This window comes from Pogoniulus pusillus, chromosome 9 (genome assembly GCF_015220805.1).
Source record: "Pogoniulus pusillus isolate bPogPus1 chromosome 9, bPogPus1.pri, whole genome shotgun sequence".
Taxonomy (NCBI): domain Eukaryota; kingdom Metazoa; phylum Chordata; class Aves; order Piciformes; family Lybiidae; genus Pogoniulus; species Pogoniulus pusillus.
In genome coordinates this window covers 38,214,557-38,237,006 of record NC_087272.1, presented here as the reverse complement: position 1 = coordinate 38,237,006, position 22,450 = coordinate 38,214,557, and the positions used below count along the sequence as shown (strand labels likewise).

The 22,450-nt window shown below is 53.5% G+C and overlaps 2 protein-coding genes across 7 annotated transcripts in view; one reads left to right on the top strand and one right to left on the bottom strand.

Annotated features, from left to right (window-relative positions):
- The window catches only part of SPATA18 (spermatogenesis associated 18), a 34,111-nt gene extending 24,950 nt beyond the window's left edge, over positions 1-9,161 (bottom strand). The window contains exons 1-4 of one of the 5 annotated variants that reach the window (XM_064149269.1): positions 8,662-9,161; positions 4,969-5,074; positions 4,743-4,858; positions 3,907-4,025 (exon numbers count right to left, since the gene is read on the bottom strand). In XM_064149269.1, the coding sequence (XP_064005339.1) occupies positions 3,907-4,025; positions 4,743-4,858; positions 4,969-5,074; positions 8,662-8,748 (428 nt within the window). In that variant the 5' untranslated portion in view covers positions 8,749-9,161. Of the gene's footprint in view, positions 1-3,906; positions 4,026-4,742; positions 4,859-4,968; positions 5,075-5,268; positions 5,347-8,661 lie in introns of those variants that run through there. The other 4 variants (XM_064149271.1, XM_064149266.1, XM_064149267.1 and 1 more) reach the window with 4 other exon arrangements.
- On the top strand, positions 8,957-21,246 carry SGCB (sarcoglycan beta). 2 transcript variants are annotated; one of them, XM_064149272.1, is made up of 6 exons: positions 8,957-9,258; positions 12,183-12,392; positions 14,460-14,645; positions 15,550-15,741; positions 17,520-17,651; positions 18,518-21,246. In XM_064149272.1, the coding sequence occupies exons 1-6, from the start codon at positions 9,235-9,237 to the stop codon at positions 18,719-18,721; spliced, it is 948 nt and encodes a 315-aa protein (XP_064005342.1). In that variant the 5' UTR covers positions 8,957-9,234; the 3' UTR covers positions 18,722-21,246. The 2 variants fall into 2 exon arrangements, with proteins under 2 accessions (XP_064005342.1, XP_064005343.1); XM_064149273.1 differs by lacking the exon at positions 8,957-9,258 and adding an exon at positions 9,721-10,773.
- The last annotated feature ends 1,204 nt before the right edge of the window (positions 21,247-22,450 follow it).

Below are 22,450 nucleotides of genomic sequence, written 5' to 3'. Positions count from 1 at the left end.
CTGTTGCTGGCTGCCTGGCAGCACAGCCCAACCCCACCTGGCTACAGCCTCCCTGCAGGCAGCTGCAGACAGCAATGAGCTCTGCCCTGAGCCTCCTCTGCTGCAGGCTGCACACCCCCAGCTCCCTCAGCCTCTCCTCATAGGATTTGTGTTCCAGACCCCTCACCAGCTTCGTTGCCCTTCCCTCCACACCTTCCAGGACCTCAACAGCTCTCTTGAATTGAGGAGCCCAGAACTGGACACAGCACTCAAGGTGTGGCCTGAGCAGTGCTGAGCACAAGGGCAGAAGAACCTCCCTCATCCTACTGGCCACACTGCTCCTGATGCAGGCTAGGATGCCATTGGCTCTCTTGGCCACCTGGGCACACTGCTGCCTCATCTTCAGCTCCTCTCTACCAGTACCCCCAGGTCCCTTACTTCCTGACTGCTCTCCAGCCACCCTGTCCCCAGCTGTAGTGTTGCTTGGGGTTCAGTGGGTAACATAACTTGCCCTAGCTCAGATAATCAGGCTTAAGGAAAGCTTTTCTTTCTCTTTTTCCAGCTGTTAACTAAACCATTTCAGTTCAGTGACTGGCTGGAGAGCAGCCCTGAGGAGAGGGACTTGGAGGTGCTGGTTGACTAGGAGTTTTCTCACATCAGATCCTCAGGTTGCTGGAATACATTAGTCAGTCCAATAACATCACCAATGGTGTAATATCAAATTTTAATTACATCAAGTCTACACCACAGCCCAGGAGACCAAGATGTCTTGCAAAACATTCCTTAAGTATGTGAGATAGGGTATGGGGTCATCAGCTCCTCCAAAAACCAAGTTTCCAGACAGAGATGCTGCCAAACTGTTCCATGTGTAACAAAACCGAAACAAAATAATCCCTACCCCCTTAGGCAAGATCAGTCCTGACCTCACTTTGCTACTTTTAGAAGGAGTCTGGGTTTGAGAGGCAGGGGAATACGAGTTAAATCTGATCTCACCCAACTAAAAGAGCTCCCATTTTGAAAAGGATGATTCACAGAACAAAAAATAGCACCTTTGCTTCACTCCAAAACTGAACACCCAGGCAGAGGATGCAAATGCAGGGAGCAACTGAGAGTGAACGTGAGCCATAAGTATGTGGAGGTGATGGAATTGTTCAATTCTCAGGAAGACAGGAAAGTTGAGTCTTCTGTCAGCAGTACAAATGAGTTTCTGTGCAGTCTGCATTAAGACCTCCACATAGCAACTGTGAGGTGGTTTATTCCCTACTGGTAGTTTGAAAAAAATCAGCAAGACAGCCATCAGGTCCTATCTAAGAACCAGAGAATTCTGTGAGCTGCTTTACAACCCAACAAATAAAAAGAACCCTTTTAATAGGAATAGAATCAAGCAGGTTGGAAGAGAGCTCCAAGCTCAGCCAGCCCAACCTAGCACCCAGCCCTGCCCAACCAACCAGACCATGGCACTAAGTGCCCCAGCCAGGCTTGGCTTCAACACCTCCAGGCACAGCCACTCCACCACCTCCCTGGGCAGCCCATTCCAATGCCAATCACTCTCTCTGCCAGCAACTTCCTCCTCACATCCAGCCTAGACCTCCCCTGGCACAGCTTCAGACTCTGTCCCCTTCTTCTGTCCATGGCTGCCTGGCAGCAGAGCCCAACCCCACCTGGCTACAGCCTCCCTGCAGGCAGCTGCAGGCAACAATGAGCTCTGCCCTGAGCCTCCTCTGCTGCAGGCTGCACACCCCCAGCTCCCTCAGCCTCTCCTCACAGGGCTCTGCTCCAGGCCTCTCCCCAGCCTTGCTGCCCTGCTCTCCACATCTTCCAGCTCCTCAACATCTCTCTTGAATTGAGGAGCCCAGAACTGGACACAGGACTCAAGGTGTAGCCCAACCACTGCTGAGTACATGGATCTACTTATGCCAACTCAAACACCAAGCAAGCAAACTACAGGATGCAGAGGACCTACATCTAGTTGTTGCTACAACACAGTGCAGCAGAACCAAGAGAACCTGCTAAGGGAGTGCCACTGCCTCTGCACAATGACTTTGTCACAAATAACCCAAGATTCAGTTTTTAATTACTCTGCCTTTAGCTGAACAATTTCATCCTCTGCTGCCAAAAGAGAAGTGGCTGATTTGGTCTTTGTGTCTTCAAGAGCCAGCTGGGTTTTTGCCAGACTGCAAGAAAATTTAGCAACCTTCATGGTAAAAGCAGAGTACCTACCAGATAATTCCTTATGACAAACTGACTGCTCAAGCAGACCAGGCCCACTCCACTTTAACATATGAAAACAATCCCTGTGGGCTTTGTGCAGCCTATCAGAAGCCAGATAGCTCAGAAACAGTTATATCCCACCATGCAATAACAGGATTACCCTGATATTGCTTTTCACATAGACTAAATTCCAGTTTCTACATCAATCTCAACGATTTGCAGCACTCAGAATGATTTCCCTGCCCACAGATAGGGTGGCTTTGGCCAAGAGTTCTTTCTCCTGCCTGCCAACATCACAATGATGACTTCATATTGCATCACCATGCAAAGGCTCAGGTCTGAAATTTTAATGCACAGCTTCATTACCTCTTCTTAGTGCCATGGTCTAGTTGATTGGACAGGGCTACGTTGGACTAGATGAGCTTGGAGGTCTCTTCCAACCTGGTTGATTCTATGAACTCTCCACCTTTCAGACTTTTCTACCTCTGCATGCCACAGCCAATGTTTCCCTGACCTGACTGCACAGAAATATGTACTCATAAAACTGTACAAAAGCCATAAAGCTGATGCCCCACTTCTCACAGGGTTTTTACCTTGGGCTGCAAACTGCCACACTCACTCCAGTGTGTTTTAGTGACTGACTTCCCTTGCACTTCTAACCTTGGCCATCCAACAATTTTCTTCAGCTCATCAAAACTCTATCTACACAAGAGCTTGGCATAAACAGCCAGCGCCTGGGCTGCAGCAGCAGCAGTGTGGCCAGCAGGGCCAGGGAGGGGATTCTCCCCCTCTACTCTGCTCTGCTAAGACCCCACCTGGAGTCCTGCATCCAGCTCTGGAGCCCCTGGGACAAGAGGGCTGTGGAGATGCTGGAGAGTGTCCAGAGCAGGGCCAGGAGGATGCTGAGAGGCTGCAGCAGCTCTGCTGTGAGCACAGCCTGAAAGAGTTGGGGCTGTGCAGGCTGGAGCAGAGGAGGCTCCCAGGGGACCTTCTTGTGGCTTTCCAGTACCTGAATAGAACCTACAAAAAAGCTGGGGAAGGACTTTTGAGGCTGTGAGGGAGTGGCAGGAGTGGGGGGAATGGAGCAAAGCTGGAGGTGGGGAGAGTGAGGCTGGAGGTGAGGAGGAAGTTGTTGAGTATGAGAGTGGTGAGAGGCTGGAATGGGTTTTCCAGGGAGGTGGTTGAGGCCTCATGGATGGAGGTGTTTGAGGCCAGGCTGGCTGAGGCTGTGTGCAGCCTGCTCTAGGGTAGGGTGTCCCTGGGCATGGCAGGGGGGTTGGAACTGGCTGCTCCTTGTGGTCCCTTCCAGCCCTGCCTGATTCTATGCTTAAAAACTCTCACTCCTAATCCAATCTTTTATATATATACATACACCTGAATCACAGAATGGCTGACACTGGAAGGCACCTCTGGAGGCCATCTGGTCCAAGTGCCTTTCTCAAGCAAAGCCACTTAGACCTAGTTGCCCAGAACCATGGCCAGACAGCTTTTTAATGTCTCCAAGGATGGAACCTCCACTACCTGCACCCTCACAGTAAAAAGTGCTTCCTGATGGAGCCTCCTGTTTTTCAGCTTGTGCCAATTGCCTCTGGTGCTGTCACTGGGCACCACTCTGCCTTCTTTATACCCTTTGCTTCAGTTATAGACATCAATAAGATCCACCAAGCTCCCCTAACTCTTCTCTGTAGGTATAAGAATGCCAGTTGATTGCCTTACTCTTGTTGCACATGGTCAAGCTGCAGACGAGTTGAAGTCAGTTCTTCCTGCAGCTCCTGCAGTTTAAAGGTCTGATTGGTGGCCAACTCACTCAGCTGCCTCTCCTTCTCCAGTGAATCCTACAACAGAACACATATCCACGCTGCTGGAATGTCCTACCTTACAGAATCCTTCAGCAACGTAGTTCAGCATTATTAGCAGAGGTAGATCCAAACATTTCAGTGGAGACTCTTCCTAAAGCCACTGAAAACAAAAGCCAGTGCACCCCTAGATGCAAGAGCAATGCCTCCCAGGCACAAAATAAAACAAGGACTCAATTACTTTAGGAAAAATAGTCACTGTCTTTACACTCGTTGATGGAGAACACAGAAGGAAACTGCTACAGGTGGAGCTCAGTTCTGCAGCTTTACACAGTTCTACCAGAAGTAAGTAACTGTGCAGCAGGCTCTGCATTACACTTTGGCTGTCATGTGCCATGAGAAATGCAGGACTGCTGTGCCAGGTGCTCTGGCATTTAACAATATGTAAATGCAGCATAGTTCTTCCCCTAGAAAAGGAAGGCAGTACAAGAACACAGTTTCCCTTACAAAGTAAATTCCTCCATCTTGTCACTGATTGCATAAGCCTGAGCAGGCCAGAAGGAACTTTAATGATCTCTCTGATTTCCTTTTCAAAGGGAGCATAAAATCAAACAGATAAACAGTGTTGTGGTCTCCATGAGCAATTAAGGACATATTTCATTGGAGGGAGGCTGTTATTAACAGAAGGTCATTAAAGCTCTCCTGCAGACACAAATTCACACTGTTCTAGTCCCTTACAGTAAATATTGTACATACCTGAGTGAGAGAGAGGTTGGTTTCCAAGAGCCTCCCTGAAGCAGCACAGGAAAAACAAGTCCCTAGCCAGGGCAGAAGACGAGTCTTTATTGTTTCCACACCTGCATAGTGCCCCCCTAAGAAAACACACAGAGTAAGAAATTAATCCACTTACAGGAAGAGCCACAGCTAGAGAAGGTAACCACCAGGTGAAAGGTGTCAGTAAAAGGACAAGAGACTGATTTACCTTCCCGAGATGTTTCACTGAGGATTGTGAAGAGCTGCCCCTGGATCTCAGAGTTCAGTTCTATTATCTCACAGCATCGGTTCAGATTCTGATCACAGGTATTGATCTGTAAATTAATCTGTGTTAGTAGATCTGCCTGGAGTTGGCTGCTTAAAACCATTCCTGTGATGATGACTTTTTCCTCCTGTGCCCACACCTGCACCCACCTTTTTTTTACTGAAACACTCATTCTTAACAGGTTCACACTGTTAACAGGCAAACAGAAAAGGCATCAGGACTTCTGATACCCACTTAACTCACTTGCTGGAGCCAATTTTCTCCTTCCCCCATTCTAAAAGAAGAATCATCATAGCTATGGATCTGTGGAGAAATCTTGCAACACAGAGCTTGTCAAAACAATAAGAGCACAGAATCATAGAATCAGGCAGGGTTGGAAGGGACCACAAGGAGCAGCCACTTCCAACCCCCCTGCCATGCCCAGGGACACCCTACCCTAGAGCAGGCTGCACACAGCCTCAGCCAGCCTGGCCTCAAACACCTCCAGCCATGGGGCCTCAACCACCTCCCTGGGCAACCCCTGCCAGCCTCTCACCACTCTCCTGCTCAACAGCTTCCTCCTCACCTCCAGCCTCACTCTCCCCACCTCCAGCTTTGCTCCATTCCCCCCACTCCTACCACTCCCTCACACCCTCAAAAGTCCCTCCCCAGCTTTTTTGGAGGCCCCTTCAGATGCTGGAAGGCCACAAGAAGGTCCCCTGGGAGCCTCCTCTGCTCCAGCCTGCACAGCCCCAACTCTTTCACTCTGTGCTCACAGCAGAGCTGCAGCAGCCCTCTCAGCATCCTCCTGGCCCTGCTCTGGGCACTCTCCAGCATCTCCACAGCCCTCTTGTCCCAGGGGCTCCAGAACTGGATGCAGGACTCCAGGTGGGGTCTCAGCAGAGCAGAGGGGGAGAATCCCCTCCCTGGCCCTGCTGGCCACACTGTTGCTGCTGCAGCCCAGGCTCTGCTTGGCTTTCTGGGCTGCAAGTGCACACTGCTGGCTCCTGTGCAGCTTCTCCTCCAGCAGCACCCCCAAGTCCCTCTGCTCAGGGCTGCTCTCCAGCCAGTCCCTGCCCAGCCTGGAGCTGTGCTTGGCATTGCCCTGACCCAGCTGCAGGACCTTGCACTTGCTCTTGTGGAACCTCCTGAGCTTGGCTTGTGCCCACCTCTGCAGCCTGCCCAGGTCCCTCTGTATGTATCCCTGCCCTCCAGCCTGGCTGCTGCACCACACAGCTGAGGCTGCACTCAATGCCTCTGTCCATGGCACCCACAAAGATGTTGAACAAGACTGGTGCCAGGCTGATAGGAGGCTGTTTGCCAAATAAACATATCAGCCCAAAATTTGATTTTCTGTATTAGCTGAGGTAATATCAGGCTGTATTTTCCTGCCTTGCCAACAGCCACGTGAGGCCCCCATGTCATTTCATGTGAGTTACCAACAGAAGAATGGACAAAACTCAGCCTTACACCTAACAAGAAGCAGAAGAGCTTTAAAGCTAACACCACTTTCAGCAAATGCAATTCTGAGAAGCAGCTGATGGGGTTTAACCTGGCCAGGATGCTACTGCATCTGCCAGGAGAACATCTACTTTGTACCTGCTTTGTTCATCTTTATCCCTAACCTGAGCATCATCTTCAGCATAGACTACCCCCTTGGATCTTCAGCCTTTAGTGGCTCCTCAGTCTTTAATGGCTCCATATGGTTTCTACAAGCTTCCAAACCAGCTAAAACTCCCCCTCATGCCCCTGCCAGCTTGTGTGTTGCTTGATGCAACGTGCTTTCCTCAGGCCTCGAGGAGCAGTCTCATGCCAGAGCATCACTGCAAAGTGCATTTTTTCCAGCTCATTACACCAACACAACACCCGTGGTGCTTCCATCTGCCAGCTCTCTCCTTTCTGCAACAGCCACCTAAAACTGCTCCTCTTCATTTTCCAAGGCCTCAGAAACTACCCCCACCTCACTTATTATAGAAAGCTCAGCCCCCACAACAGTGGGAGCTCAGCCCTCCAGAAGTCTACCTCCACCATCCATTTGCAGGATTTGCTCCTCCAGCTTTACCAGCTACACTCAAACTCCTCATCAAAACCATCCTCTGCCACGAGTCCTGCAGGGGGTTACACTGACTACTAACATGCTGCAACTCCTACATGCCACAATGTCTAAAAAAGAGAACTGATTTCCCTTGAAAAGGCTTCATCTCTGCTCAGCACCCTCACAGCACTCAGTACATGGCTACAGGCTCACAGCCAACACAGCTCTCAGTGCCCTGAAGCTAATGGCTCTTAGGGTCATAGGAGTGAGAACTCTGCCAAGATTTCCCACTGAAAGAAAATACCAATTGTCAAATCTGGGCTTCATCTCATCCTTCCCCAGTTTTGTACCTTCCACTGGCTCCTTCCCGTTCACTCTTCCCTTCCCTGCCCCTTCCACTGGCTCCTTCCCGTTCACTCTTCCCTTCCCTACCCCTTCCACTGGCTCCTTCCCGTTCACTCTTCCCTTCCCTGCCCCTTCCACTGGCTCCTTCCCGTTCACTCTTCCCTTCCCTGCCCCTTCCACTGGCTCCTTCCCGTTCACTCTTCCCTTCCCTGCCCCTTCCACTGGCTCCTTCCCGTTCACTCTTACCTTTCCTGCCCCTTCCACTGGCTCCTTCCCGTTCACTCTTACGTTTCCTGCCCCTTCCACTGGCTCCTTCCCGTTCACTCTTACCTTTCCTGCCCCTTCCACTGGCTCCTTCCCGTTCACTCTTCCCTTCCCTGCCCCTTCCACTGGCTCCTTCCCGTTCACTCTTACCTTCCCTGCCCCTTCCACTGGCTCCTTCCCGTTCTCTCTTACCTTCCCTGCCCCTTCCACTGGCTCATTCCCGTTCACTCTTACCTTCCCTACTCCTTCCACTGGCTCCTTCCCGTTCACTCTTACCTTCCCTGCCCCTTCCACTGGCTCATTCCCGTTCACTCTTACCTTCCCTACCCCTTCCACTGGCTCCTTCCCGTTCACTCTTATTCATTCCATGCATCCTATCATGCCCACCTGCATCCAACTCCTCACCCACACCCACATTCCTTCCCTCACTTCCGAAGCCCTCCTGCAGCTCTGCAGCCCCCATTTCCAACAGCTGGGTAAGGCAGATACCCTCGATCTCACTTTCAGCATCCTTTTTCCTCACGTTTCGCTGACTGTTCTCAGGCCACAGGTGGTTCTCCAGAGCACACCCTCCCGCACGGCCCTTCCATTCGCTGGCCTTGTACCACAAAGCTCTTTATTCATCCCGACTTAGTCACCAACAGCCCCAACCTCTTTTCACCTCCAGCCCCTGCTCTCAGCGAACCTTGTCACCGATAAAACCAGACACCAACTGGAGCCGGCGAGCGCCCCAGGCAGCGGGGGTTAAAGCTGCCATAAGCAGCTACATATGGAAGCCAACATCTCCAGCTGACCTTCGGAACGCCGAGCAGCGGCCGCTGCCTGCCCGCCCAGGGCGGCGCTGCGCGGAGCCGAGGCGGGGCGGAGGGGAACGGCCGCCGCTGCGCGTCCTGCCGTCACCGCGGAAACCGCCGCACGGCCCGGGCACCGCGGCAACGGCGCCCTCCCGCCTGCCCACCGGGCTGAGGCTCCGGTCACAGCCCCCACCGCCGAATGCCCCCGCGCTGCGCTACCTCGTAGTCGCGGTACCAGCTCTCCAGCTTGTCCTGCAGCGCCCGGGCGCTCTCGGTGCTGACCAGCCTCCTCAAGCCGTCCGCCATGGCCAGCCCTCGGCTGCTCACTGCACTCGGAGCGGGACGAGCTGCGCTGCTTCCCCCGTCTCGTCTCGTCTCGCCTTGCCCCGTCCGTCCGGCAGCCCTTCACCGACGGGCGGCGAGATGGTAGCGCCAGCCCGGCCCCGCTGCTCTGGGGCGGCGCTGCTTTCGCGCCGCCTTTATGGCCGCGATTGTAACGTAGGCCGGGACCGGAGCGGCAGCGGCTGCCATGGCGACGCGGGCAGGGCACGCCTCGGTTGTGGGAACGGGATCGCCGCCCCGCGGCTAGCCGCAGCGCCACAGCCCAGCCAGGCGGGATGCGCGGGAGGCGGGCACCGCCGGGGACGGCCCGGAACGGCGCCTCCGGGCCGGCAGCAAGGACTCGCCTCACGGAGCGGCGCCGAGCTCGACCCCGACCGGCCCCCGCCATCTGGCGCCGCGAGGGGGCGCGCGCGGGATCCTCCGCAGCGGCGGCGGCGGCGGGGAGGGAAGATGGCGGCGGCCGCTCCCGAGCAGGTCTGTCCCGCTCTGCTGCAGGCACGGGGAGGTGGCTGCAGCTAGCCCCGCCGGGGCGAGACGGCAGCGAGGCCTTCTCTGCCACCCGCGGGGCCGCGGCGAGCCACCGGAGCCAAGGGGCCGGCCGAGGGGTGCTGCTTGTGGACGGGGCGCTCGGGGGGGGGCGCCGTTTTCGCGGCGGCGGCGGACGAGGCTGGTTCGGTAACGGCGCGGCGGCGGCCGAGGCTGGTTCGGTAACGGCGCGGCGGCGGCCGAGGCTGGTTCGGTAACGGCGCGGCGGCGGCCGAGGCTGGTTCGGTAACGGCGCGGCGGCGGCCGAGGCTGGTTCGGTAACGGCGCGGCGGTGGCCGAGGCTAGTTCGGTAACGGCGCGGCGGGCGAGGGCAGCCACCGCGGGCCGCCCCGGGGCCGCCGGCTCCCCGCCGCCTGCTCCGGGTGGGGGGGACAGCGTTGCTGCCCCGCGCTAGCGCTGCACGGGCAGGGCGCCCTTCGCCTTGCTGGGGCGGGAGCGGCAGCCCCAGCCGCTGCCGGGGCGGGACGCGGCGCAGCTCGGATTTCGCTGTCTAGCCCTGCAGAATCTCCCGGGCGGGGCGGGGGGGGGGAACGCTTTCCGTGCTGGGAATAAAGCGTCGCGGCATTTCTGCACAGGAATGTGGCCGTCTGGTGTCGGTAATTAATGAATGAGGCGAGAAGCGGCCGTCCGGCGCGGTCGGTATGTGTAGGGCTGCGCCGCCGGCCGCCTCGCTAGGCTGGCACACGCCGGGTGGCTCCGCCGCGCTCTATAAATAAAGACTGAAGCTCACATTCGGGCTCGGCATCCGAGGTCCCACACCGGAGGGAAAGCTAAATGTGTTCGGAAGGATGTCGCTGTCGCCCCGTCGGACGGGCGGGACGGAGACTGTCAGCGCCGCTCCAAGCCGGAGGGAGAGGAACGAAGGTGTTGAGGAGCTCGCATCTTTCAGGAGCTCCGTTATCTCTACGGGACCTTAAATCAGAGCGTCTCTGGCTTTGTGCATCGGTGGCAGCAGTCGGTAGGAAGCCCCAGGTTGCTGAGGGATTCCTGTGCCAGCGCCGTCTCGGGTGCCATAGGAAGCAGCGCATGGATGCTCCAGCGCTTGTTCCAGCAATCACCATGCTCCCCTAGTCCTGTCGCTGTCTTCTTGTCGTGCTGCCCTCCGAGGTGAAAAAACTACATCGGAGGTGAAAAAACTACATGGGAGTTTCGATCTCACAGTCGCATCCCTTCAAGAGCACGCTGTTCTCAGGAGGACAGACTTACTGTCCCGTTGGACAAGACCTTTGTTTCCTTTTGCCCAGAGCACAATTTCCCTGCCCAGACAATTTGTGCAGGGTTAGGGCAGGTCCCAGAACATGAAGAAAGCCCTCCATAAACCGGTCAAGCAGTGTCTCAACACCTTTTTCCTTCAGCAACAGGAGAAAACGAGACACTTGTAATTAAGTATAGACACATTTGAAGTGCAGTGAGCATAAGGTGCAGCTTCAGGATTCATTTCAGGTGAGCAAACTTAATCCTAGCAAAAAGATCATGCTCCTTCTTTGAAGAATTCAACCCCCAAATAGCAGCCTGCTCCATCCAGCCCCTTCTTTATAGAACTGAACCCTTACATAGCAACCTGCTCCATCCAGCCCCTTCCTTTGAAGAATTCAACCCCTAAACAGCAACCTGCTCCATCCAGCCCCTTCTTTATAGAACTGAACCCTTACATAGCAATCTGCTCCATCCAGCCCCTTCCTTTGAAGATTTCAAACCCTAAATAGCAACCTGCTCCATCCAGCCCCTTCCTTTGAAGAATTCAACCCCTAAACAGCAACCTGCTCCATCCAGCCCCTTCATTACAGAACTGAACCCTTACATAGCAATCTGCTCCATCCAGCCCCTTCCTTTGAAGATTTCAAACCCTAAATAGCAACCTGCTCCATCCAGCCCCTTCCTTTGAAGATTTCAAACCCTAAATAGCAACCTGCTCCATTCAAGAGAGGTGAAGCAAAATTTTGGACAGCTACAAAACTACATCAGAGCTTTCTTTTCCCTGCAAAGATCTAAAAGACCTACATGTTGTCACACTGCTGGGATATCCCTTGCAATCTTGTGGTTTCAAATGATTGTGTTAAAACCAGGCTGGCCAAGTTCCCTGTGCCAGGTTTGGAGTCTTAAGAGTGTTTTTCTTAAAGCTGTATGCAGGAAATAGAATCATAGAATCATCCTGGTTGGAAGAGAGCTCCAAGCTCAGCCAGCTCAACCTAGCACCCAGCCCTGCCCAACCAACCAGACCATGGCACTAAGTGCCCCAGCCAGGCTTGGCTTCAGCACCTCCAGCCACGGCCACTCCACCACCTCCCTGGGCAGCCCATTCCAATGCCAATCACTCTCTCTGACAACAACTTCCTCCTCACAGCCAGCCTAGACCTGCCCTGGCACAACTTTAGACTCTGTCCCCTTCTTCTGTTGCTGCTTGCCTGGCAGCAGAGCCCAACCCCACCTGGCTACAGCCTCCCTGCAGGCAGCTGCAGGCAGCAATGAGCTCTGCCCTGAGCCTCCTCTTCTGCAGGCTGCACACCCCCAGCTCCCTCAGCCTCTGCTCACAGGGCTCTGCTCCAGGCACCTCCCCAGCCTTGCTGCCCTTCTCTCCACACCTTCCAGCACCTCAACATCTCTCTTGAATAGAAATTGAATGCAAGCTCTGTGCTATCAAACTAATTAATGAACTGTATCCACTTTAACCATTGCCTTAGCAGAGACCGCAGTGGTTGTAAACCTGTGTCCCAAGTACTGAGTGGCAGACTGAAATACAACACCAAACTACTCCACTGTCCAACTGAAATCTGTGTTCCTTGTGTGCATGGCTGTGTGGTTTGGGTGGCTTTCCATGCCTTCTAACAGTTGATCCATGCCCTGCATTGCAGCAAAGCTCCAACGGCCCGGTGAAGAAGTCCATGCGAGAGAAGGCTGTGGAGCGCAGGAACGTCAACAAGGAGCACAACAGCAACTTCAAAGCTGGATACATCCCCATCGATGAAGACCGTCTCCATAAGACAGGCTTGCGTGGCAGGAAAGGCAACCTGGCCATTTGTGTGATCGTTCTCCTGTTTATTTTGGCTGTCATCAATCTGATTGTGAGTATAATCATGGAATCATAGGCATGGTCTGGGTTGGAAGGGACCTGCAGGCTGCCCGGAGAGGTTGTGGAGTCTCTTTGGGCTGCCCAGGGAGGTGGTGGAGGCACTGTCCCTGGAGGTCTTCAAGAAAAGCCTGGATGAGGCACTTAGTGCCATGGTCTGGTTGACTGGATGGGGCTGGGTGCTAGGTTGGACTGGATGATCTTGGAGGTCTCTTCCAACCTGCTTGATTCTATGATTCTGTGATTCCTTCTCTGGAGGCATTCCTGTGCGACCTATTTTTGATGATCCTGCTCTGGCAGGGGGGTTGGACTGGATGATCTTTCAAGGTGCCTTCCAACCCCTAACATGCTGTGACTGTGAGTTTAAAATAATTGGATGTCCAGAGAAGGATAATGAGGCTGGCAGGGGTCTTGAACACGAGTCCTTTGGGAAGCAGCTGAGGGCACTGGGGTTGTTCAGCCTGGAGAAGTTCCTGTGAGTACCTGAAAGGAGGCTGTTTCTCCCAGATAACAAGTTATGGAAGGAAATGGCCTCAAGTTGCACTAGGGGAGGTTTAGGTAGGATATCAGGGAAAATTTCCACACCAGAAGGATCATCAGGCACTGAAACAGGCTGCCCAGGGCAGCTGTGGAGTCACCATCCTTGGAGGTCACAGGCTCACAGGATGTCAGGGGTTGGAAGGGACCCAAAGAAATCATTGAGTCCAACCCCCCTGCCAGAGCAAGACCATACAATCTAGCTCAGGGCACACAGGAACACATCCAGACAGGCCTGGAAAGGCTCCAGAGAAGGAGACTCCACAGCCTCTCTGGGCAGCCTGTGCCAGGGCTCTGGGACCCTTCCAGTCAAGAAGTTGCCCCTTGTGTTGAGCTGGAACCTCCTGTGCTGCAGCTTCCATCCACTGCTGCTTGCCCTATCCTAGGCAGCAGTGAGCAGAGCCTGTCCCCTCTCTTCTGATCCCTGCCCTCAGAGATTTATAGACATTGATTAAATCTCCTCTCAGTCTTCTCCTCTCCAAACTAAGCAGCCCCAGGTCCCTCAACCTCTCCTCATCAGGCAGTGCTCCACTCCCCTAACCATCCCCGTAGCCCTCCACTGGCCCATGTTTAAAAGCCCTTTGGCTGAGGTGCTGAGGGACACAGCCTGACAGCTGCGTACAAGGAGATGCTAGGCTGTGGCCAGACTCCATGACCTAAGAAAAGACTGGATGGGGCACTCAGTGCCATGGTCTGGTTGACTGGCCAGGGCTGGTTGCTAGGTTGGACTGGATGAGCTTGGAGCTCTCTTCCGTCCTGCTTGGTTCTATGAGTCTATGATTCTAAGGTCTTTCCCAAGCAGGTGACCCTGTGGTTCTCTAGACCACGTAGTTGATCATAGCATCATAGACTCATAGAATCAGGCAGGTTGGAAGAGACCTCCAAGCTCATCCAGTCCAACCTAGCACCCAGCCCTATCCAGTCAACCAGACCATGGCACCAAGTGCCTCATCCAGGCTTTTCTTGAAGACCCCCAGGGATGGTGCCTCCACCACCTCCCTGGGCAGCCCATTCCAATGCCAATCACTCTCTCTGGGAAGAACTTCCTCCTAACATCCAGCCTAGACCTACCCTGGCACAACTTGAGACTGTGTCCCCTTGTTCTATTGCTGGTTGCCTGGCAGAAGAGGCCACCCCCCACCTGGCTACGATGTCCCTTCAGGTAGTTGTAGACAGTAATAAGATCACCCCTGAGCCTCCTCTTCTCCAGGCTAAACAGGCCCAGCTCCCTCAGCCTCTCCTCATAGGATTTGTGCTCCAGGCCCCTCACCAGCTTCGTTGCCCTTCTCTGGACACCTTCCAGCACCTCAACATCTCTCTTGAATTGAGGAGCCCAGAACTGGACACAGCACTCAAGGTGTGGCCTGAGCAGTGCTGAGCACAGGGGCAGAATAACCTCCCTTGTCCTACTGGCCACACTGCTCCTCATGCAGGCCAGGATGCCATTGGCTCTGCTGCCCACCTGGCAGCTGTGGGAAGACCCAAAGCAGCAGAGTGACCTTTGGCCACGTGTGTTTGTCCCCAGATCACGCTGGTCATCTGGGCGGTGATCCGCATCGGCCCCAACGGCTGCGACAGCATGGAGTTCCACGAGAGCGGGCTGCTGCGCTTCAAGCAGGTCTCCGACATGGGCGTCATCCACCCGCTCTACAAGAGCACCGTGGGGGGCAGGCGCAACGAGGACTTGGTCATCACCGGCAACAACCAGCCCGTGAGTGCGCAGCAGCGAGCGGCTCGTCGGCAACACCCCGGCGCTGCCTCCGCGCTGTGAGGCACACGTCCTGAGCTTCGGGTCCTGATAGGCTTGGCAAGAGGGCCGGTGGCAGCTGCATGAGGTTCAACAAGTCACGGTGCAGTGTCCTGCATCTGGGTCGGGCCAATCCCAGGCACAGAGCCAGGCTGGGTGCAGAGGGGGTTGAGAAAAGCTTTGAAGAAAGACTTGGGGCTGTTGGTTGCTGAGCAGCTCCCTGGGAGCCAGCAGTGCCCTCACGCAGCCCAGCAGGCAGCTGTGTGCTGGCTGCAGGCAGAGGAGTGTGGGCAGCAGGGCAGGAGAGGGGATTCTGCCCTGTGAGTCTGCTCTGTGTGGTCCTCACCTCCAGTACTGCATCCAGTTCTGGTGCACCCAGCATAAGAAGGACACAGAGATGCTGGAGTGAGTCCAGAGGAGGCCACAAAGATGATCCAAGGGCTGGAGCAGCTCTGCTACAAGGGTAGGCTGAGGGAGCTGGAGTTGTTCAGCCTGGAGAAAACTCCAGGGGGACCTTAGAGCTGACTGCCAATAGCTGAAGGGATCCTACAGGAAGGCTGCAGAGGGACTTTTCCTGAAGGTGTCTAGCAATAGGAAGGGGGAATGGTTTGAGTCTGAGGAAGAGCAGGGTTAGACTGGATCTGAGGAAGAAGTTCTTCAGTACAAGGGTGGTGAGACTTTGGAACAGGCTGCCCGGGGAGGTTGTGGCTGCCTCCTGCCCCTGGGGTGTTGAAGGCCAGGTTGGATGAGGCCTTGAGCAGCCGAGTCTAATGGAGAGCTGTACCTGGGGCACGGTGGGGAGGCTGAAGGAGACGATCTCTGAGGTCCCTTCCAAGCTGAGCTCTATTTCCTGACTGTGTTCCTGAAGATTGTCTTTCAGCAAGGCACGACCAAGCTTAGTGTGGAGAAAGACAAAACGTCCATCACCAGCGACGTGGGCATGGAGTTCGTGGACCCCCGCACGCAGAGCACCTTGTTCAGCACAGACTACGAGACCCACGAGTTCCACCTGCCCAGCGGCGTCAAAATCCTCAACGTGCAGAAGGCCTCCACTGAGAGGGTAGGGCCTCTGCTGGCTGCTGCTTGCTTGTCAAATCTCAGCACAGGAGCAGGCCTTCCAGGCTCTGAAGGGGGCCTACAAGAAAGCTGGGGAGGGAGTTTTTAGCATCATAGAATCGTAGACTCCAGCAGGTTGGCAGAGAGCTCCAAGCTCAGCCAGCCCAACCTAGCACCCAGCCCTGCCCAACCAACCACACCATGGCACTAAGTGCCCCAGCCAGGCTTGGCTGCAACACCTCCAGCCACAGCCACTCCACCACCTCCCTGGGCAGCCCATTCCAATGCCAGTCACTCTCTCTGACAACAACTTCCTCCTCACAGCCAGCCTAGACCTGCCCTGGCACAGCTTCAGACTCTGTCCCCTTCTTCTGTTGCTGGCTGCCTGGCAGCAGAGCCCAACCCCACCTGGCTACAGCCTCCCTGCAGACAGCTGCAGGCAGCAATGAGCTCTGCCCTGAGCCTCCTCTGCTGCAGGCTGCACCCCCCCAGCTCCCTCAGCCTCTCCTCACAGGGCTCTGCTCCAGGCCCCTCCCCAGCCTTGCTGCCCTTCTCTGGACACCTTCCAGCACCTCAGCATCTCTTGAATTGAGGAGCTGTCAGGGAGTGACAGGACTGGGGGGAATTTATCTATACTTACTTTCTTTTTAATTAGCAGAATTTAATGACCAGGGGGAATGGATCCAAGCTAGAGGAGGGGAGATTTAGATTAGACATTAGGAAGAAGTTCTTCACCAGCAGAGTGGTAAGACACTGGAACAGGTTGCCCAAAGAGGTAGCAGAAGCCTTATCCCTGGAGGTTTTTAAGGCCAGGCTGGACATGATTCTGTGTCCTTGTACTCTGCTCTTGAGACCCCACCTGGAATACTGTGTCCAGTTCTGGTGTCCCCATCATAAGAAGGACATAAGTGAGTCCAGAGGAGGCCACAAAGATGTTCCAAGGGCTGGAGCACCTCTGCTACAAGCATAGGCTGAGGGAGCTGGAGGTGTTCAGCCTGGAGAAGAGAAAGCTCCAAAAAGACCTTCTTGTGGCATTACAGAATCCAAAGGGGGGCTACAAAAAGCTGGGGAGGGACTTTTGAGGCTGTCAGGTAGTGACAGGACTGGGGGGAATGGAGCAAAGCTAGAAATGGGGAGATTCAGCCTGGATGTTAGGAAGAAGTTCTTCAGCATGAGGGTGGCGAGAGCCTGGAGCAGGTTGCTCAGAGAGGTGGTGAAGGTCTCATCCCTGCAGGTATTTAATGCCAGGCTGGATGGGGCTCTGGGCAGCCTGGTCTAGTGGGAGGTGTCCCTGCCCATGGCAGGGGGGTTGGGACTAGATGATCCTTGTGGTCCCTTCCAACCCTGACCATTCTATGCAACCAGGAGTAAATTGACATAATCAGTCCTGTACTTACTACAGGTGTGGCCTGTGTAGCCTGTACAGTTCTCCCATTAACTATTATTTTGATCAGAGCAATTAACTGCTTTCCATAGCTTCCAGAAGGAAGCAATCCTTGGTTTTAAATGTGAATGTAGAACAAAATTAACAACTAGGCAGAATGTTCATGGGCACAGTGGCAGAAGGGCAAGAAGCCATGGACTAGTTGACTGGCTAGGGCTGGGTGCTAGGTTGGACTGGATGAGCTTGGAGGTCCCTTCCAACCTGGTTGATTCTATGATTCTAAGCACATTGAAGTTTTTTCCTGTGTGGTGTATTTTGAAGGTGGTTAAGTTACTCAGACGAGCCCCAGTGGCACATTCTCATTCATCTCAAAGAGACTTGTTTGGTTCTGTCCCCAGATCACCAGCAATGCCACCAGTGATCTGAACATAAAGGTGGATGGCCGTGCTATTGTCCGTGGAAACGAAGGGGTTTTCATCACAGGCAAGACCATCGAGTTTCGAATGGGAGGGAACATGGAGCTGAAAGCAGTAAGTGTTTTAAGTCAGCCTCTGTGGAGCAGCTTAGCTTCAGATTCAGGCAGGTCCAGAGGTGGCCCACAAAGATGACAGGCTGAGGGAGCTGGGGGTGTGCAACCTGGAGAAGAGAAGGCTCCAGAGGTACCTCAGAGACAGAACGAAGTGACACAGTCTCAAGCTGTGCCAGGGCAGGTTCAGGCTGGATGTTAGGGGAAGTTCTTCACAGCAAGAGTGATTGGCACTGGAATGGGCTGCTCGGGGAGGTGGTGGAGTCAGCATCCCTAGAGGTGTTTAAAAGGAGACTTAGTGCCATAGTTTAGTTAATTAGATGGTGGTGGGTGATAGGTGGGACTCGATGATCTCTGAGCTCCCTTCCAACCTAAACCATTCTATGGTTCTCAGCCACTCCCATGGCAGGGAGCTTGGAGTGGATGATCTCTGAGTTCCCTTCCAACCTAAACCCTTCTATGATTCTCAGCCACTCCCATGGCAGGGAGCTTGGATTGGATGATCTCTCAGATCTCTTCCAGCCTAAACCTTTCTCTGATTCTAAGCCACTCCCATGGCAGGGAGCTTGGATGATCTTCGAGGGCTCTTCCAATCTGGTTGATTCTATGATTCTGTGATTCCAACCTAAACCATTCTATCAATCTGAGCCACTCCCATGGCAGGGAGCATGGATTGGATGATGTCTGAGCTCCCTTCCAACCTAAACCCTTCTCTGATTCTAAGCCACTCCCATGGCAGGGAGCTTGGCGTGGATGATCTCTGACCTCCCTTCCAACCTAAACCATTCTGATCCTAAGCCCCTCTGTGACCTTTTTCTGCCTTGCTCAAGCTGGAAGCTGTAGCTGATGTCCCCCCCTCCTCCTCCCCAGGAGAACAGCATCGTGCTGAACGGAACGGTGATGGTCAGCCCCTCACGCCTGCCCAGCTCTTCCTACGGGGAGCAGTTCAGCAACGGCAACTGGCTGCGCTTCAAGCTCTGCATGTGTGCCGACGGCACCCTGTTCAAGGTGCAGGTGACAGGGCACAACATGGGCTGCCAGACTGCTGTCAACCCCTGCGGAGCCACGCACTGAAAGAGCAGCGCAGAGCACTCCCGGTGGAGCTCCTTTCTCCTTGTGTTTACATAGATTTGTATCAAAGTAGTTGCATGCCTTGGAGGAGTTGTGTGGTTTGTTTGCAGCTGTTTGTACTAACGTTTGTTACGTAGCAGGGTTGTGTTGTAACACAGGCTCTTACCCTTAGCAGCATTGAGCTCCTGGTTCTCCTCGCTGCAGTGGTGGCACTGATTGAGGAAGCTTTCAGCCTACAAGCACACTGAAGTACCTCTCAGACCTGGCAGCAGTAGAATGTTAAATAATCTGGTCTTAGCAACACTCCTGACTGCCTTCAGTTGCCTTTAGAGATTTCTATCCTACAGCCCAAGACTTTTGAGGGCTACTGAAAACACAACTGCCCTCTGAATTACTTCAATGGGAGGCTTTGAGCGACCTGTTCTAGTGGGAGGTGTCCCTGCCTCTAGTGGAGGGTTGGAACTGGATGAGCTTTGAGGTCTCTTCCAACCTAAACCATTCTATGAACATTGATTTGCTGTTGGAAGTGGATATGGACTCATAGAATCTACCAGATTGAAAGAGACCTCCAAGATCATCTAGTCCAACCTATGAGGGTTATGCATAGGATGGCTAAGTGGCAGGGTTTTGCCTTCATCTCTGGACAAAGGTTGGTCTGGGGGGACCTTAGAGCTGCCTTCCAATACCTGCAGGAATCCTGAGGGGAGGCTGCAGAGAGCCTTTTCATCAGAGTATCTAAAGATAGGATAAAGGGGAATGGTTTGAAGCTGAGGCAGGGGAGGGTTAGATTGGATCTTAGGAAGAAGTCCTTCAGTATGAGGTTGGTGAGACTCTGGAACGGACTGCGCAGGGGAGGTTGTAGATGCCTCCCTGAGAAGGCCAAGTTGGATGAGGCCTTGAGCAGCCAAATCTATTTAAGAGGTGACCCTGCCTGTGGTGGAGAGGTTGGAGTAGATGATCTCTGAGTTCCCTTCCAACCTAAGCTATTCCATGATCCTATGCTAATGATCTCCCCTAAAATGCTGTGGCTCACCACGTGTGTACTGAGGCAGGGTAATGGGATTCCCTTTAAAGTCCTGCATCATTTCTGTCATATATTCACAGGCACTTAAAAATAACACTGCAGTGGCATAAGTAATAACTGTAAAGTCATATGGAGTGTGGAAATGCAGCTTCAGTTTGGAAACAGTGCTGTGACTACTGAAGTGTGGCTTGAGCTCCCCATCTGGGTAGTTCAGGCATTCTACAGTTGCTTAGCTTAGGTGAGGTGTCTATAAAATGTGTTTATATGAGAAGTACACTTTAAAAGATGCACTTACAACTTGCACACTATCCCCAAATCCCTTTTCCTGGCTGCATTTATGAGAAGAGTGAAGACTGTACTAAAACCAGAGCAGCTCCTCCTCCTCCTCCTTTCCTTGCTCCATGTATTCCTTCATTTCAGGTTTGCTTTTTCACTAGCACTGAGTTACCTTAACAATGGATGCCACAAAGGTGACTTTGCAGGTAGCTTTTTGACAAGTGTTTCTAGATAAGCACAGGCTTCAGTTGCTGAAAGCTGTGCAGATGTTGCACATTACCTTCAGAACTGGCTATTTGTTACCTGCAGATAAGCTGTCTGCCCTGGTTTATAGCTCTCAAGGTACACAGGCTAACACAAAACACAGATCAACCTCTGCTGCAGCAAGAACTTCCTATTTAAGGTCCAAATTCCTGTTATTACCTGCAAGTTAGTAACTCCTGCTGCAGGATGTGGATGGGTGGAAGTGATTTCCAGAGGGGAATCCTTAGGTCAGGTGTTCTACCACATGGGAGGTCAGAGGGGTCATATCTCACTGCTCAGAGACAGGAAGGACATGGACCTGATGGAGCAGATTCAGAGGGTCAGAAAAATGATCACAGGGTAGGAGGAGCTCTGCTGTAAGGACAGGCTGAGGGAGCTGGGGGTGTGCAGCCTGGAGAAGAGTAGGCTCCAGGGAAACCTTAGAGAAACCTTTCAGTACCTGAAGGGGGCTACAAGAAGGCTGCAGAGAGACTGTTTGCAAAGGCCTGCAGGGACAGGACAAGGGCAATAGCTTCAAACTGCAACAGAGCAGATGTAGACTGGATGTTAGGAACGAGTTCTGCACCGTGAGGGTGGTGGAACACTGCAACAGGTTGCCCAGGGAGGTGGTTGTGGCCTCACCCCTGGAGATACTCAGGGTGAGGCTGGACAGGGCTGTGGGCAATCTGATCTAGCTGAGGATGCCCCTGCTGACTGCAGAGGGGCTTGGACTGGATGAGCTTTGGAGGTCCCTTCCAAACCATTCTATGATTCTGATGCTCAGCAGTTACTGGAGTTGTGGGGACTGAAGAGCAGCAAAATTCTTCTAACAAAACCAGAGTGGAGAGAGCAAAAATGTAGCAAAGATCACCCCAAGCACTGAATTGTTCACATTAAAGATGATGAGCAAGTGGCAGCATCTTGCATGAGCTTCACTGTTCCACTCATTCTGAAGTTGTTAATAAATTGTAACTCATGATGCTGACCCCATGCACTTATCTTTGCTGCTAAGTAGTGCCTCAGTTAGTGTCTCTTAAAAGGAGGAAATGAAATGGGTTTAGCATTTTCATTCTCCTGTTAAGGGAAGTTTGTCACTTTATAAATACCTGCACACACAGACAAACAGAAGCAGCAGTACCCTCAAAGCTGAAATAGCTCTTGAAAACAAAAGATACTGCCTCAATCAAGTAGATAACAAAGAAAGAGCTTATCAAAGCTGTCCTCTGATGAACACTGACATGCCTGCACACTCTAGTCTTGGTTCTTTTGGTCATCAGGAGTTCTGAAATATACATACAGCAACATAGCTGAAAGGTTTGCACAAAGGTACTGTTAAATCATGGTCTGGAGACCTGGTTCAGGCCATACCTTGAGTGCTGTGTCCAGTTCTGGGCTTCTCAGTTCAAGAGAGATGTTGAGGTGCTGGAAGGTGTCCAGAGGAGGAGGGCAGCAAGGCTGGGGAGGGGCCTGGAGCACAGCCCTGTGAGGAGAGGCTGAGGGAGCTGGGGGGGTGCAGCCTGCAGCAGAGGAGGCTCAGGGCAGAGCTCATTGCTGTCTGCAGCTGCCTGCAGGGAGGCTGTAGCCAGGTGGGGTTGGGCTCTGCTGCCAGGCAAGCAGCACCAGAAGAAGGGGACCCAGGCTGAAGCTGTGCCAGGGCAGGTCTAGGCTGGATATTAGGAGGAAGTTCCTGGCAGAGAGAGTGATTGGCATTGGAATGGGCTGCCCAGGGAGGTGGTGGAGTGGCCGTGGCTGGAGGTGTTGCAGCCAAGCCTGGCTGGGGCACTTAGTGCCATGGTCTGGTTGGTTGGGCAGGGCTGGGTGCTAGGTTGGGCTGGCTGAGCTTGGAGCTCTCTTCCAACCTGTCTGATTCTGTGATGCTAAGGTACTGTTAAATCATGGTCTGGAGACCTGGTGTTGGTCACAGTGTAGCCATGCCAATCCTACAAGGACCAGATGAAGTAGCAGAACTACAAGTGGTAGCCACTCTCCCTTTCCTGTATCATTAAGATCCTTCTGTCTCCTGTGTTACACGGTTTGAGAAACGCTTCCACACCCTGCAAGCCTTGAGCTGTGCATTTCATCGAGGGACATGTTTCTGGGTAGAGAGCACTGTGTGGCACAGTGCTTTATTGCCATCCCAGGGCTGCCCTTAGGCTTCGGTGTTGGTTAAAGTGCCTCCTCTGTAATGC